At 35.6% G+C, this 18188-nt stretch overlaps 1 protein-coding gene across 6 annotated transcripts in view; it reads left to right on the forward strand.

Moving 5' to 3' along the window:
- LOC102509889 (transmembrane protease serine 11F) overlaps positions 1-13824 on the forward strand; it is a 66603-nt gene extending 52779 nt beyond the window's left edge. For all 6 annotated transcript variants that reach the window (XM_032459070.1, XM_006194029.3, XM_032459065.1 and 3 more), the window contains 4 exons: positions 1017-1218; positions 4472-4731; positions 5584-5726; positions 9667-13824. In XM_032459070.1, the coding sequence (XP_032314961.1) occupies positions 1017-1218; positions 4472-4731; positions 5584-5726; positions 9667-9825 (764 nt within the window). In that variant the 3' untranslated portion in view covers positions 9826-13824. The remainder of the gene's footprint in view (positions 1-1016; positions 1219-4471; positions 4732-5583; positions 5727-9666) is intronic.
- The last annotated feature ends 4364 nt before the right edge of the window (positions 13825-18188 follow it).

An 18188-nucleotide genomic window follows, 5' to 3' on the forward strand; every position in this document is an offset into this window, starting at 1 on the left:
TATGTAACACTGTACAGAGCCTGGCTCATAACTAATAGATATTATTTTTATTATTATTACCTTTATTCTTATCTTAAGGAGAAGTTTGGAGAGGAAGTATTACACATTATTGTTATGGCACCATATTAACCTAGAAACTCTGTTCAATTTGATGGCCACTTTAAGCTGAATCTATTAAATTAACTCTGAGGGAATTATGATTAATTTGTAAATACAGTTTCAGGCAATTATTTTTTAACCTGTTTCTGAAAAAACTCCTTTATTAGAAGAATCTTATATTATTAATAAAAATATACATAATTAAAAGGTATATTAATAAAGTGTACTGATATACTTTCAAGTCTTATTTAAGACTTGATTTGAAGTCTAATAAATTGAGGATTTGTTATCAGGGAATCAGAACTTTTTTAAAAACTGTAGTCTGTAAAATTTTAGAAAGGCAAAAAAGTCATTATTGTTTAAGACTTAAAATTCAAAGCTTTTCAAATATAGTGTACAGATCCATGTCAGTGCAGAATCATGACCTACATACAGTTCTGGGCTTATTCTCGGTAGTAAGAATACAAGCTTTGACGTCGATCCTTCTAATTTTATGTTCAACTCTTTCACTTACCAGCTGGCTGGCCTCCAGCAATTTATGTTCTCACTACAAGGCTGAGTTTTCCCATATGAAAAATGTTTTGATGTAAATGTATCTAAAACTCTTAGCAGAGGATCTATACATTTTTGATGCTCAATCAATTATCTATCTATTCATTCATCTATATATGCTTTATGTAGAGACAGAAGTTAATTCTTGGATTGGATGACTTGAAATATTAGTAAATATTTCTTCTGAATCTCAGTAGGAGAATTAGGACCCCTACAGCATAACCCCAGAGACTGAGTGCTTGGAATGGGTTAAAGAATAGCAGGTGCAATGGATGGTCCAAGCATCTGTACCCAGTGCAAGACAGGATGTGCTTTTCTCCCTCCTCCTTTTCATGAAAATAACCTAACATATATTTCTGTGACAGGCTGTGGAATAAGGATGACCTCTTCATACATGCCATTACCAGCATCCTCTTCTACTGAAAGGATTGTCCAAGGAATGGAAACAGCTATGGAAGGGGAGTGGCCATGGCAGGCCAGCCTGCAGCTCAAAGGGGCGGGACATCAGTGTGGAGCCAGCCTCATCAGTAACACTTGGCTGCTCACAGCAGCTCACTGCTTCCGCAAGTAAGTTTACTAGAGCTGTTGTGTGTCTTCTTTTCTCAGCTGGTATTACCATCAATTTAATGCTTGAGAAGAGTCCAATCTCACCAGCTTATCCTCTGCTCCATTATGGATGGACTCTGTCCCCTAAATGCATTGTGGTTGCTCTATGACCCCATCATCCCCTCACCCTTCTCTCACTATCTATCATGTTTGGTTTGCATTAATCTTGTGCCTCTTAGCATATATTTTCTTGTAGCATCGTGATACTAATGTGGTCTTTCCTACTATATCATAAATTATTTTAGTATAAAGACTGCCTATTATATATGTAACATGTTTAAACTCCTCCATATATTCAAGGAGAAAATTCAGCCACTTCCATTCTGATTTTTTTAAAAAAAGTTAATCTCTCTATCCTCCAGCTATCAACATCCACCATCACTTTATAAATAAGAAAAAGAAATCAGAAGGATCACTCTTAAGGCTCTCCCTTCCAACTGCATTATCCAAGAACCAGGTGGGCTTATACGGACCAGAGAGGTGTGTGGATGGTGGGAGAGACCTGCCGGCCTATCTCACTGCCCTCACAGAGTGGAAAACTGGTCATACGCACAATGCAACAAGTGATTTCTGCTTGGGCTTTCACAGTTACTGCTCTTAAAACTCAGCTGCATCACTTCACATTCACAGACATGCACAAGCGTGCTACTGCCCCAGGAGATCAGGCATACACTATCTTTCCTCCTTGAGGTTTCACCAGCAAGATACAGAAAGTTTCTCCTTTTAAATCCAAAAAGACCAAAAGCTCTGAATAAAGCCCTGGCCAGTGGCACTGCTCACAAACCCTTTCAGAGGAAGCTATCCTTGGTGAGTCTAGGAGGCACTTGATCATCCTTGTAAGGGTAACACCCAAATGGTTCCAATATGCCTACACCTGTATTTGTGGAGTAGATGTGTAATGAGAATGACCTAATGAATTTAAGGTGATTGTCACTCTCTCATCAAAGAAGAGAAAAGGAACTCAGTTATACCTATTTACAACCCTCCCAAATACCCAGCATCATGCATTAGGTGAACTCGAGTCACACTAATTTTTCATGACTTTCTGATTTTTTTCATGTTCATAGTCCACCAGTCTTCATACTTTTTTTGAGGAGTGTCGTCTATTTTAGTTTATAACTCATATTAGCTCATATAAATTAAAAATAAGTAAGCCTAGAATGTCAACACATTAATATTTAGTGAAGATAAGCTATAATGATTGAGATACATGTTTTGGCAGGTCCAGTGCAATCTCTGTGTGCTGGCAGACCTATATGGGGATTGGTCATTAAATCTGATAAAACAGAGATAACTTATGAACTTGATAAAAGAAATTGTGACATGATGGGGATGGGAATGAATTGAAGGGATAAAAGGAGAAGGACTGGATGCAGTGAGTTTAAATGCCACTTTCAAGGAGTTTTTTTAATGAATGGAAGGAGAGAAATTTGCCGGTTGTGGGTGGCTGTAGACTCAAAGGAAGAGTTTTTTTTTTTAATCTGAGAGATGTAATAGCATATTTTATGCCAATAAAAATAGTAATACTAATATAAAAGAGTTGGGAAGGGTAATAATCCTGGAGAGAAAGGGTTCAATTTTGGGGGTGATATAATTTCATGTAATTGCATAATGCAGTGTACTGTTCTGAAGGGAAAATACAGGTACTTTGAAACAATATTACAGTTATCCAGTGGTTTTAAAATGTTTGTGTTTTTTCCCCTATAGAAATAGTGTATTTTAAAAAATCATGTTTAAGACAAATCTTATACCTTTATGTCTATGAAAAGTTATTCTAGTCTTTATGGAACAAGTGTGAGTGGGGGGAGGTGAGGAATCATGAGACCAGGGCCATCTCTCTGACACTAACCAGCTGGATCTGTCACTTATCTGCGCAAGCCATTCAACTTCTGAGTCAGTGTTCTTATCGACAAAGCATGCTGAACTAAACCTATTACTTGAGTCTTCCTTTCTGGTTGAAAATACATAAAGCAATGGGTATTTCTGTTTTGTCTACTCGGTTACACTCCTTAAAGACTGAAGTCACATATGTCTTCATAGCTCCCAGAATTCTAGTATTCAAATGAGTACTTCAGCCCTAAGATTTCTATTTTGAATCAAACCTTTCTTTAAAGTGTAAATAAGTAAAACAATTGAGGTTGGAGCCCTCCCCCACCACCTCCTGGTCCCTCCACCCGGAGGCTCTGACTGCTTATCCCTGGGGCAGTGCAGAGTACTTTGAAAACCACTAATCTTTCAGGTTTTTCAATACATGTAAAAGTTTATGATTCACCAACATACTAATCCTACATGAACAAGGAAATTATCTTTTGAATTCCCTTCTGTGTGATTTCCTTCTACATAATTTTCTACAAAATTCTACAAAGAGAATTTCAGGTTTCTATATTTTTCTAGGCATTCTTGATGGGGATGATTAGATAAAGAGGGAACTGGGCTTTGGAGAATAGGGAGGTAAAAAGATAGTAAGAGTAAACAGAACTTGCTTGTGATGTAACTTTGTGGTAGAGAAAAGCATTTGCGTGAAGGGAGAACCTCAAAAATAGCAAAAGGGACTGACCAGGCCAGATTAAAAGGCAGTGGGAGCTTTAACAACATGACATTGAGTTAGGGCTGCTTAGTCCTTGAGTACTGGGGAAGGGCATGGGCATTTCGTGGAAAAACAATCCTGTGTGCACATGAGGGTTTGTGAACAGACAAGTTACACTTTGTCTCAAAGATCAAGGTAAGACTCAGTAAACAAGAGCCAAAAGGTGAGTGATAAAATAAGAATGGATGGAGTGTCTGATATACAGGAAAAATGCCTCTTAGGGTGCATAATATCCAAAACAAATCAAGATTAATTTCTACATATTTCATTGAAGTTACAGAAGAAATGAAATTTGAAGAGTTTCTAATAAATAAGGAATTAAAATACTACAAATTAATTGTATAGCACACATTACTATTATTATTGCAAATACAGCATGGAATTCCACTTAGTTACTGTAATCTTTTTAATTTTAGAGTATGTAAAATACTTTAAGGGCTTTCATACTCTCTCTTGTATCATCAATATTTTTAACTTACTTTTTCTGTAAGGTCATCAATTGCAAATTCTCTCACCATAGGGATTTTTCAGGAGCATAATCCCAGTAGTTGGGGAGAATCTAGCATCAATTTTTTTTAAAGGATAAAGTTAAGCATCACAAATATGACCTTTTCATTTTTTTTGCAGAAATAAAGACCCAAGTCAATGGATTGTTACTTTTGGTACAACTATAACACCACCTGCAGTGCAACGAAATCTGGGGAAAATTATCATCCATGAAAATTACCATAGAGAAACAAATGACAATGACATTGCTTTGGCTCAGCTTGCTACTCAAGTTGAGTTTTCAAATACAGTTCAGAGAGTTTGCCTCCCAGATTCATCCATAAAGTTGCCACCTAAAACAAGTGTATTTGTCACAGGATTTGGATCCACTGTAGATGATGGTGAGTTGTTCAACCTAATTTACATAGTACAAATTTATCTTGGAATCTAACAAGCTGTCTTGGAGAACATCTCTTTGGACTTTTCATAAAAATAATGTTGATGCTTCTAATGTGTACAGATCTGAGGAGGACAGTAGATTAAAAAGTAAAAGGAATCAGATCCTTATTCTAGAGCAGTACACAAGTAATTGAAGCAGTGGTGAGAAAGAGGAGAGGCTAACAATAAAAAAGAAAAGAACAGACTGTTTCAGGTACTATAAGAAGGAATAAAATGCTGCAGGAGTACAAGGGAGTAAATGATTACAAATTGTGTATTTGCCCAATGTAAATACACCTGGTTAGCATATGCTTCATATACTTTTTTTTGTCTAAGTTCTTCCTAATTTTAATGAGGATGTATGATGATCACAAACAGGAAAGTGTTTTGTGAATGTTTTGGGACTCAGTTGTGAAGTATTCTGTCTTCCTAATCCCCACCTTGCCCTCTGCTGGTGTCATATTGTTGCTGTATCTTGGGCATTTGTTTTATTTCCCATGCTTCGAGATACCCCAAAATAACACACTACAGCACAGAGCAGGACAAAGAGACCTGTGCAGCTCGTATCCTGGTTTCCACCTGAATAGCATTTGGAAAATTGATGACCTTCTCTGAGCCTCAATTTCTTTGTATGGAAGAATGTGAAGTTGGACAAGATCAGCATGGTGAACCCTCTCCTCATGAAAAAAAGGCATCCACACACACAAAATACTGCATGTAGTTTTGAAGGTTCTAATAGCTTTTAAAGATCCACAAATATAATACTGGCTTAGATACAGTTATACTTGAAGAACGTTTGTTTGTTTGTGTAATAGGACCTACACAAAATAGACTTCGGCAAGCCAGGGTGGAAACCATAAGCACAGCTGTGTGCAACAGAAAGGATGTGTATGATGGCCTGATAACCTCAGGAATGTTATGTGCAGGGTTCATGGATGGAAAAGTAGATGCATGTAAGGTAAGTCCAAAGTCAAAGTCAAAATTCTAAAAGGAAAGTTTCCATTAATTATTTCTAACTTTGGCATATATTTTACCTGGGAGAAAAAAAAATGGCATCTATTTTACCAAAGACTCAGTTTACTTAAATATAACATAATCACAAAATTATTGTATTGAGTGTTCACTATGCCAAGACAATGCTAAGCACTTTCTATACATTATTTCATTTAATGTAATGAGACTGAAGCAGTACCATAATTATTCCTATTTCACAACTTGGGAAATTAAAGTCCGATGCTCCCTATTTCTTGTTCAGGCAATCACTCTTATGCTCTATTGTTATTTTCTTAAACACAATTGTAATCAAAAGATAGAGAACCTCTCCTCTGAAGACCACTTTATTTAGCTCTATCATCATCTCTCCTGTAGCTTGTTTTCATCCTCCAGCCTCTAAGTCTCTCTGCTTTGTCCCTTTTATTCTTTCATGACACTGACACCTGAAATAGATTTCGTCTCCATCCCAAGCCCTGCAATATTAACACCGACTCATTTAAATGCTGGATTCTTAGTTCCTAGACCCCCTCACCTCTGGTGATCTTCACTCCTCCTTAGCCACTTATTTCTAGGGCCACAACTTGAACCCTATCACCAAAACTGTTCTGTCTCCAACAACACTAATTCCCCAAATACTTCTTTTTAACAAGCATCCTCAGTCCTTTCTGGCTGCTTTTCAACCACTTCTGTTTGTTTAGCCACACTCTTCTGTTACACCTCAGCTTACCAACCCTCACCCACCAACATACACAACCTACACATATATTCTTTGTGTCCCTTCTCGGTTTCATTTTTATCTCTAGCTCTTACATCATCCAATACACAGTATGTTATTTAACTGGTTTACTGTCTATCTCTCTCACTAAAATAGAATGTAAGCTCCAAGCAGGGACACACTTTGAAGCGCCTGTTTTATTTACTGCTGTATTAGCAGCTCCTAAAACAATACCTGCACAAATATTTGTTGCCTAAATATCATCTTTATTCAGTTTCGTAGAGACCTGTAGACCATTGCTCCTCTGCTATCTCACATTCCGTTAATCCTTTCCTTTCTTCCATCATCGACTTGTCCAGCTCAGATCTCAATGGGATCTAAGAGATCTTAGACCTCACTTTTGCTAAGACCACTAGATGCTCTCTCTTTCCAGTGTTTCTGACAAAGTCCCAAACCTGGAAGAACTCAATCATCCAGTTGCTCTCTTTACCTGCATCTGAGCAGTCAAATGCTCCTGGAAAAAATACAACAGAACATGTGGTTCCACTGAAGGTTCCAAATAACAAAACTGACAACCTTACTATTTTTGTTAGTTTGTTTGTTCCTATGTCTACATTTTTCTGCATCTGTCAACATTTTCCACTTTCCTTTTTCCTTAACTGCTGGTTTTTCCTGCCCCTTGATTCTCAACTGATGATCTTGTTTCCCAATATTCAAAGAAAAATAGTCCTAAGAGGGGAATTTCCTCATCTTCCTAGTACCAAGCATACAGATCTGCCTTCATGCATTTCATATGCCTTCAGCTTAGGTCACACAGAGAAGCTGCCTCCTTGCTAAAGCTGATCTGTCTCCACTGCTCAAATTCCTCTGGTTGTCAGCCCTCTGGGGAAGTTTACACTAGCAACTAGGTCCTCTGTCTCTTTTCAGAGTCAACATTTTTCTTGTAACTAGATCCTGTCCTACTCAGATCTCTCAAGTTAGGGATAAAAAGAAAAAGCTAATTCTTTCTTGACCCATTTTGCCTCCAGCTAGCATCTTGTCTTATATCTTTACCATCAAATGTTTGGGAAAATGTCTATACCCATTGTCTTAATTTTCTCACCTACCACTAACTCCGCAAACCATTTCAGTATGGTTTCTATTGCTTCATCAAAATCTCTATTGCTTCATCAAAATCTCTCTTCCTAATGTTTTCAGTGAACAGCTAGTGACCTTCAACAAAATTTTTTTGTCTTTTTTTTTTTTCTTCTTAGCAGCATTTAATAATGCTTACCTCTCCCTCTTTCCTGAAATAGTCTTCCCTTGGCTTGTAATGATTTTCATCCTACACCTCTCTCTACTCCTTCTCTGTGTCCTTTTCAGACTCATTCTCTTAATCACAGCCATCACACGTTAATCTATCCTATGCCTGTTTCTCTTTTTACTCTATACTTTCTCTCCAGAGAATCTAATTCTCTTTCATAACTTCAATTATCATCTTTTTGTAGATGTATTATAAATTTATACTTTTGATCCAAATCTTAGTTTTGATCTCCAGACATATATTCTATTCCTACTTGGCTGCTCCACTTGGATATTTCAAAGGCATTTCAAATTCATCTATTGCACCTGATTCTACTCTATTCCCCTCCCCACCTGATCTTCTTCCTATGTTTTGTATCTCTGTAAATGGCATCCCCTTTGATTCTGTTAAACAAGCCAGAAGGCTAGAAACATTCTAGTTTCTCTCTTTATTCCATATCCAATTGATATGGGATCCCATGGATTTTACCTCCTTAACTCTCTCTCCACCATCTCTTACCTTTCTCTCCTCTCTCAACCTCTCTCTCCTCCTCCTTCCACTCCCTCAACTGCATTAGCCATCTAGTTTGTTTTCTTATATTCACCCTTAAGCTCCTTTGGTGCATTCGTCAAATGAATGCCAGGATGGTTTCTAACAAGATGTAATCTGATCATTTCAACTCCTTCCTTAAAACACTTAAAACTTTAATGGTTTACCTTTGTTGTTCTTAAGATAAAAACCAAAAACGTCTTAAAAAGACCCACAGGGCTCCACATGGACTGACTAGTCACTTCCAACCTCCTACTACCAGTCATTATGTATCATTTGCCCCTTGCTGTCTTCTCTCCAGTACCTCCCCCCCTTTTTTAACAGGCCCTTGCATATACCAAGCTCCTTCATGCCATGGGGCATTTGTCATGCTGTTCATTCTGTCTAGAACACATTTCATGTACACCTTTCTTTTCATGATTTACTCCTCTTCTTTAGATATTAGCTCAATTACATCTCACCAAGGGAAACATTCCTGACCTCCTTCACCAGTTGAATTCCCCCATTTTATGTTTCCATAGCACTTACCACAGTTGTCATTTTGCATTTATTTGCAGGCTTATTTAATATTTTTTAACCTACCCGTCAATCTCTATGAGCATAAGGACTGTACATTTTTGGTCATCATTTTATCCTCAGTGCCCATCAAAATGCCAGGGACAGATAGTAGGAACTAAACAAAGAGTTGATAAAAGAAAAAAATTAATAAATGAAGAAGGTGGAAGCGGTGCAAAGAGGTTACCCTGTGTATCTCACCCTGGGTCACACAACCACTAATTATTAGAGCTGGACCTGAAAGTTGGGCATTTCAACTACTGAGACCACACTATTAACCTCTACATTTGTATCTGTTAATTTACTTAATCTTTCTTGTTCCAAAAGAGATTTAAGGGGGCTTATATAAAATTCAGAAAGCAAATCTAAATTAGAATTAAGTGAGTAAAAGTAAAAGAGGCCAAATGTAGGTCCATAAAATACAGTAAGCTAACACATTCAGAAGAGATCATAGGATATTTTCACCAATGCATAAATACTAACCTCACATTAAGTATTTTATATAAATGCTTAGTAAACCATGCATGCATAAAGTGTCTAATCAAACTAGCGAGAAAAAAATCCAGGGATGCTGAACCAGAAATAGTTCATATGAGTGAGTGTTAATCTTTCTAGAAAACAATTCACTTTAAAGTTTAGCACAACATTTTAACTCAGCTGATAGAAACATTTTATAATCTATCTCTAGTCTGGCTGTATATTCTATGTATTGATTTCCTTTTTTTTCCCTGTGGAAGAGAGATGATTGTAATGACCCTCCTATTGAATTAAATTAGAGTTAATTTTAATTTTCTTTTTCTCTAGGGAGATTCTGGTGGACCTCTGGTTTATGATAATCATGACATCTGGTACCTTGTCGGTATAGTAAGCTGGGGACAATCATGTGCACTTCCCAAAAAACCTGGAGTCTACACAAGAGTGACTCAGTATCGAGACTGGATCGCCTCAAAGACTGGTATCTAGTGTGAACTGTCCATGAATTATATCCATGGCACACAGAGCTAAAGCTCCTGCATATTGTATATTTATATTCTTGGGGTTTGGATCAGTGCTTTTGCTGGATGTCAAGAAGTCCTTCAGACTTGAACTAATCTCATATCATTAGGTGGACTTTGTGTACATGTGACAGAACTCTTCCCTACCCTAAGGGAAGAAGACAGCGAATGACAAGTAGCACTGACTCCTCACTCACACGGTAAACTGTGATCTTATTCATCAGATGCATGTTTACAATTGGTTTCCCCCAAGTGAAGATGGGAAACATCATTTTCCACAGGATATAAAGAGCTGCCAGGGCTGCCAAAATCTTACCACATACAGTACCAGGAGCACTTGGGATTCTTCTAGTAAAAAATCAAACAGCAATCCTCTCTAAGGATTCAAGGCTTCAACCTTCCAGGACTGATGACTGAACACTCAATGGCTAGAATGGAGAAGCATGGGATTTGCAATGTACCTTGAACTCTAACTTGGGTTTATAAATAATAATACAGAGCATTATCACTAACCACAAGAGTTGCCACTTAAAAGATGTTGAAATGTATCTGAACTTGGTATTAACATTGTGTTATACACACAAGCACTAGCTTCAGGATGTATGTTGTACTGTTAATAAGCATTTCTGATTTATTCTTTAACAGCATCTTGCTATCCATACATCAGTTGGAGTTAGACCACAAGGGAGAATAAAGAAGAATCTTGGGAGCACTTTTCCATGGGTACAAGGAGAATAAAATAAACCAATGGGACCCAGGCTAGCAGAGTTGGTTTCAAATGATTAATGATAAAAGAAGCACACTTTAGATTTTTGGTAGAATGAGACATCCAGTTATTTATTTAGAAATATCTACATATGGTAACTGGTACTTTTGCAAGTCTTCAGTTCTCTGACAAATCAGATGTCTATCAGAATGTCAGGGTGGGAGAGCTGATCTGTGCAAAGCACTTAGGACAGGGCCTGGCATATATTATACACTACATAAATGTTTGCTATAATGGAAAGAAATGCCTCTGTGAGTTTTAAGGTAAATTAAGGTAAATTAACTTAAATTAGCCCTCAGGTCTGGTGGTGGAGAGCACAGTCTTTGGAACCAGGCTGCTCGAGCTTGACTGTTGGCTCTGCCACATATCAACTGTGTGCCATTAACATCCCTGTGCCTTAGCTCTTTCATCTCTACAATGAGAATAAAAATGGTACCTACTTTGTATCATTATGAGGATTAAATACACTACTTTAGTAAAGCTCTTAGAAGAGTGGCCACAGTAGGCTCTCAATATGGACTAGCTGCTATTAATTATTATTGTGTTTTGGACTGAATACAGCAATCTATTTTTTAAAAACTGTACCTTCTTTAAAACCATGTAATTGATTTCAGAACACCTCAAATGACATTGTAATAAAATTAGGTGAATTACTAGATTTTCTGAAATCACTTCTTATGTCTCATGAATATATTTTGAATAAAGTCTGCTTTATACACAAGTCGTCATAGGATGCCTGGTCATCTGTCACCAGGATTATGACTACAGAAATGCAGCAGTATTCACATCTAGGCCTCACATGTGAGACCTCAAGTGCTAGATGTGTTGCTCTGATTTATTAGAGAAAAAATCTAGCCTCTTAGTTTCTCTGATGACTGAAAGTTTTAATTTACATGTATGTGTGTTTATATGTAATATATGTAAACAATATAACTAAAAAACTCCTAGTTATTATTTAATATCACAATATCATAAACAGAAAAGGGTCATCCAATGCACACCTTCCTCTGGAAAAGAAAATGTCCCCAAATTTCTGAGTTGATAATGACTACTAACAACTGAATATCAACAGAAAAAGCAGAATAAAAATGTAAAGCCCTGTACTTTTTTTTATACGTAGAGAAACAGCCAAAGCTTTCTGGAGATTTAGCATATTCCAGATGTGCCTGACAAAGGACATGCCTTTTTTACATAAAAGCCTACAGAGCCTTTGTAGAAATAAGAAAACAAACCTGTCTACAAGAAAATTATTTTCTACTATGTAAGTTATATAAAAATGGATATCTGCTTTTGTGTACCTATATTTATATTTCAGGAGACTGTGACACCTTTCTGCATATCAATGTCCGTGAAACTATATATACTCATTTAAATAATTATATGCTTGATTTAATTCAACTCAATGACATTTTAACACAAGTAAGAGAAATAAGTGCAAAAGGCTATAGAAAACTCTAAGAAATGGAAAAGTGGATTTTTCAAATAGGATTTACTTGTCCTATTTCTACTTTGATGTCTGACCTACTGAGTGGTGTTGCAGGAATCACGCAGTAGCTTTCGCCTCATATTTTCCATCTACCATATGAGATGTTAAGCTATCTATCTCATGGCATTGTGAGGCTTCCCTGTTCAATAATAAAGTTGAAAAGTCAAAGAATGTTTAAAAACTGTTCGAAAAATGCAAGGTATATTATTGCAAACTGATATCCATACATATGATGCTGTAAATGCATTAAGATTGAAAAGAAGGTGCTTTTTTTTTTCTTTACAGTGTTATTTATCAATAGTATTGCTTTGTGAAGTTTGCAAATATATTGTGGTTAAAAAAACTGGACTTTGTCTCTTCTGCTGTGAATGCTATAATAATGCTCACATCTTTTCACAGGAAAAAAGAAAACCCTACAGTTTGACTCATTTTAAAAGACAGGTCAAATCTATTAGGGTAACAGTAAACAATACAGCACATAATCCATGTGGAATCTGGATAGAATTTTGGGTGCCGTGAGGACAAAAGGGTTAGTTTTTAATACCAGCACAAAATTGAACCAAGGTTTTTGCAGTGCTTAACCATCTCCCAGTGAAATCTTAATGATTCCATGACAAGAAGAACAAAAATATATTATTAGGAATCGCCCCTTTTCAACTGAATGAACTTGTTGCTTTGTTTGTATATTTATGTGACAGAGAGGGGATGTGTACAAGACATCCTTCATGTGATCATGGAAATAAAAAATAAACTTGTTACAAATGACTGAAATTAATGCTAGAATTATAGCTGTCAGAGCTGCGAAGGACCTACAAGATTGATTATCTAAATCAACCTTCTTTTTTGATTGATGTGAAATCAAAGCCAAGAGAATTTCCCCCAAGGAATATAGTAGTTTACAGCCAACAGAGGAACAGAATTCAGGAGCCCTTTCATCCAGCTCAGTCTTCTCTCCACTACTCTGATTTGAGTTATGCACGTTCACCACTAGCCAGGACTACTGCAGTTCTAGTGGTCACTGGAATTACATGATTATTACCAAACCAACGTTTCTCCTTGGAAAAAATGTAAGTTAAACTCCCATGGTGTTTAGCAAAGTATATTATTGGACCAAACCAATTTTATGGTTAAGACAAACAGTATCACTTAAAACTATATCCAACTATACCTAAGGAGATGAAGGATAATTTTAATGTAGGCAAAGATGCAGTCAGTTAAAACTGGCAGGTCAGAACACTCCACCGAAAGTTCATCCTCCAAATCTGTACCCTAACTCATTCTTTTCTCAGCCTCCACATTAAGCTTTATAATGTGAAGTAATTTGGAGCCTTAATACGTTATAAGTTAAAAATCTATACCATATTTTAGAATGAAGAACAGCAAAAGATTTCAAACCCTGCTATGCTAAAACAACAAAAGTTTATTTTGAAATTTGCTCATTTTAATGCGTCGCTAGAAAATCTGTTTTATAAACAAAACTACAGAAGTGTACTATGCAGCAAACTAAAAACTTTTGATTAATATTATTTTGTAATTGGTTACAATGAACATTCTTTCACAGGTTTCAATATTCTCCTTGCCAGAAAGTTTTAACTATGACTAATAAGAAGTGAGAGAAATGTAATCATTTCACACAATTAAGAAAAGAAATGTATCTTTGCTCCAAACTGCCCTTAACTAGTTAAATGGAATATTATTCTATCTCATGATGTTGTGAGGATTTCTTGTTGAATAATAAAGTACAAAAGTCAATGTTTCAAACTGTTTGAAAAGTGCAAAGTACGTTATTGTAAACTGATATCAGCCCAGCTGGTGCTGAACATGCACTAAGATTATCATTAGGGTTTTACAGTGTCAGCATTTTCATTTATGATTACGTTGCTTTATGTATTTTGCAAATAACATTGTTTTGTTGAAATTATATTTAGCATTTCCTTAAAGAGAAATAATATATAATACAGCTCATGTGGTTAATATTACTTTATCAAAAAATAATAAGGCAAATTTGAGGCAAATCAAGTTAATTGTTGTTCACTTGATATGAGGCAAATCAAGTTAATTGTTGTTCACTTGATAGCTTTGAGGATGAATATAATCTCAATTCATTTTATTTACAACATATTTTACAATAGCTTATGTTGAAGAATTTTCTAATCAATCAACTGGGAACACCGTTAAAGCTATTGTATAGCTAATGGTGGAAAATATCAAAATTATTCCAAAATCAGAATTTAACAAAGTATATTTTAAAGACTCTGCTTAATAATATTTCAGTCTACATTCTCAATTACTAAAGATTCTTTAAGTAACAGAGCTATGTAATAGTGAATATGCTAACCAAATATCATAGGTTTCCTGTGAAGTTCTATTTTTATGTTTTGTTCCGTTGTCAGAATTTCTGCCCAACTTTTATTTAAAAAACATAGTCCTGGAGTTGAGGGGATTATCCTGTTAGATCTTTCTTCTCTTTCTACTCTCAAACATCAGTATTCTCCATAAAAGATATTGAGATGTCCCCTTTTAAGTATTTCCAGGAGGAGAAATTTAAGAAATGCTTAGGATTACCTTTCTAATGGTTTTAACTACCTTTATTTGTATTCAAAACAAGTACCTTCTGCTGAACCTGTATCTTCCTATTTAAGTCTAGGTGGAGATAACTGAATTATTGGGATAATTTTTTAAATCCACTAGTATTTGTCCTACAAGTAATAATCCTTAGGGAAAGAGCATTAGGAAGTTGAGTAAATAGGTTAAAGTATACTATGAAGAAAAGGTGAATTTAAAAATAGAGAGGAGAAATAATTAGAACCTGAAAGTGAAAAAGAAGCCATTGGAAAGACAAATAGAAAGCTGTAGCCACTTGATAAAATTAAAAAAATTAAAAAAAGAATAAAAGGGTTTTTTTTTCAATTAAAGGAAATGAATAATTGATTTAGCCTGCTTAAAAAAAAAAAACCCAAAGAAACTTTATAACTAATACACTTTGAAAGAGAGAGGGTACACAATTTTATCAGCTTAACACAACTATTTTTTATCTTCCAATTCTTGTATATATGCATATGTATATTTTGTAACACTGACATAACAGCACATACATAAAATATTTCTCCATCTGAGATTATATATTTTTCAATGACCACATGTTTGGTATAATCATCATTTTTAATGGCTACCCATGAGTTAAATTAAACCACATAGAACCTTGCCTAGAACATTCGGCTAGCTGGTATCAACTAATTATTTTATATCAAGGTCAGGAACCATGGCAACCTCCCCTTCCTCAATCCATGAACCCTCTTGTGATGTACCAAACGAAGACCCTGTGATCACCTATCCTTTCCTCTGCTTTGCTTCTTTCTCACAACGCCTGTGGTTTCTTCTCTTTCTCCCGACACTGCTTTTTGTCTTCCGCAATGTTTTAACATCTCACTCTACCATCTTTCTCAGCTGATTCCACCGAGTCTTCCTTGCTTCTTTTTATCAAAATGTTCCTATACCTTCAACCTTTCACAGAATGCTCCCTCATCATCTTACTAAAGTCTGGATGTCCCTATCTAATACATCCCTTCATTGAAATCCATAATAATACTGAGTCAGAATTCTTCCAACTCCCAATTAAAAGCTTCCTAACATTTGTGTAGTCTTCCAACAATTACTACTGCACAATAGTATAAAAACATTACACTATTTTTAGTATATAGGCTCATGTCTCTACCTATACCACATATTGCCCCTCCTAATTCTAGCCTCTAGGTACTCCCCACCTTAATTGAGGTACTAGGCACCTGCTCAAAATAGACCTCTCTACCCGACTCCTATCTTTATTGTGGTCAATTTCAACATCCAAGTGGATAATCCACATCTAGCCTCAATTCTTCAAACTCATAAATCCAAATGACTTTAACTTCTACTCCACTCCCATTATCTCCTATCTGGACTGTTGGAAGAACCTCAAAATGATCTTCTTTCTCCAATATTGATGTCCTCTAGTCCATACTCCTGCACCTCTAAGTTCAAATATCTCTAATTTTCCACACCCTACAGAAGAGGTACTTAATCTACAGCCTAACAACTTGGATAGAAAAAAAAAATAGTCTTTATTTCCACTAACTTTTAACAGAAACTTACTATTTCTTTCCATTATAAAATAGGCAAAACAATAATAACCCAGTAACATAAGCTGTATCAGTGACTGTCACTAAGAGAAATAACAGATTTTTAAATTTCATTTAACAGCTGTTATATATGTTACAAAATATATTCATACTCACTACAACTTTGAAATTCTGTTCATAGACTCATTGCTATATCCTGTTATTTAATACGTTAAAAGAGAAGCACATTTATTACTACTTACAAATTTCAAAATATTTTGATACATATGTCGGTTCCTGTATAATTATATGTATTTTGTTTTATGCATCTAAAAACATTATGAGAAGTTCATAGCCTTTACCAAAGAGCCAAAGATGGCCATAGGCATGGCATAAAAAGAAATTAAGAGCCCTTCACCTGTAGGGTAAAGACAAAATCTATTTTCTAGATGTAAAAAAAATTTCATGATTATCTTCTATTTTCCATTTTAATCTCTCATCTTGGGTTCTTTTTGTTATTCTTCATTTTAGTTTTTTTAAAAGGTGCTTTTAGTGCTCTAAACGTTACAGTGCTCTAAACACACTGTAATGTTGCATGCACAAGTGAATCCCTCTGCAGGGAAGTTCTTCCCTCCTTATCACTTCAGCAAGTTTCCATTCTTGAAAACTGTTTTACCAACTGAGCATATTCTCAGTTTGTGCATACTGAATTTTCACTAAAATCTACTCTCATTGTTAAATATATAGTTTAAAAAATATAAAACAATACTTTTTTTCAGTATTGTGGCAGGCAGAATTCTAAAGTGGTCCTTCAACATCTTCTGCTCTAATCTCACTGTGAATACAATAAGATATTATACCCATGCTTATGGAACATTACATGGTTAAAGGAATTTTGAAGACATGATTAAGGTTACTAATCACATGACTTTGAGTTAATCAAAAAGGAGAATTTTTTTTTCCAGGTGGGTCTAAATCTACTCCTTTAGAAGTAGAGCATAGTCTCTTCTTTATAGCAGAAAAATCAAAGAGATTCCAAGTGTTAAAAAATGCAGTACTCCTGGCTTGAAGATGGAGAGGACCATTTGTCAAGAATGCAGGTAGCCTCTAGAAATTGAGGGTAATCCAAGCTGACAGGTAGCAAAGAAACACAGATCTTAGCCCTTCTGCAGTGAACTTAATTCTACCAACAGCCTGAATGAGCAGGCAAGTGACTCTTCACCACAGTCTCCAGATAGGAGCCCAGCCAAGTCCACACCTTGCTTTTAGCCTTTAAATACAAAGCCGAGAACAAAGCTAAGCCCACCTGAACTTCTAATCAACAGAATAAAAACAGATAAAAAATGGCTGTTGTTTTAAGTGATTAAGTTTGTAGTAATTTGTTATACGTTAACAGAAAATTGACAAACGTATAGAAATTTTGTTTATAAGCCATTTTGAACAATCTCCCATGCTCATTTTTTTAAACATTTTTTATTGATTTATAATCATTTTACAATGTTGTGTCACATTCCAGTGTAGAGCACAATTTTTCAGTTATACATGAACATATATATAGTCACATTTTTTTCTATATGAGCTACCATAAGATCTTGTGTATATATATCCCTATGCTATACAGTATTATCTTGTTTACCTATTCTACAATTTTGAAATCCCATCTATTCCTTCCCACCCTCCGCCCCCTTGGCAACCACAAGTTTGTATTCTATGTCTATGAGTCTGTTTCTGTTTTGTATTTATGCTTTGCTTGTTTTTTTTTTTAGATTCTACATATAAGCGATCTCATATGGTATTTTTCTTTCTCTTATTGGCTTATTTCACTTAGAATGACATTCTCCAGGAGCATCCATGTTGCTGTAAATGGCATTATGTTGTTGGTTTTTATGGCTGAGTAGTATTCCATTGTATAAATATACCACTTCTTCTTTATCCAGTCATCCGTTGATGGACATTTAGGCTGTCTCCATGTCTTGGCTATTGTA

This window comes from Camelus ferus, chromosome 2, assembly GCF_009834535.1.
Source record: "Camelus ferus isolate YT-003-E chromosome 2, BCGSAC_Cfer_1.0, whole genome shotgun sequence".
NCBI classification, from domain to species: Eukaryota; Metazoa; Chordata; class Mammalia; order Artiodactyla; family Camelidae; genus Camelus; species Camelus ferus.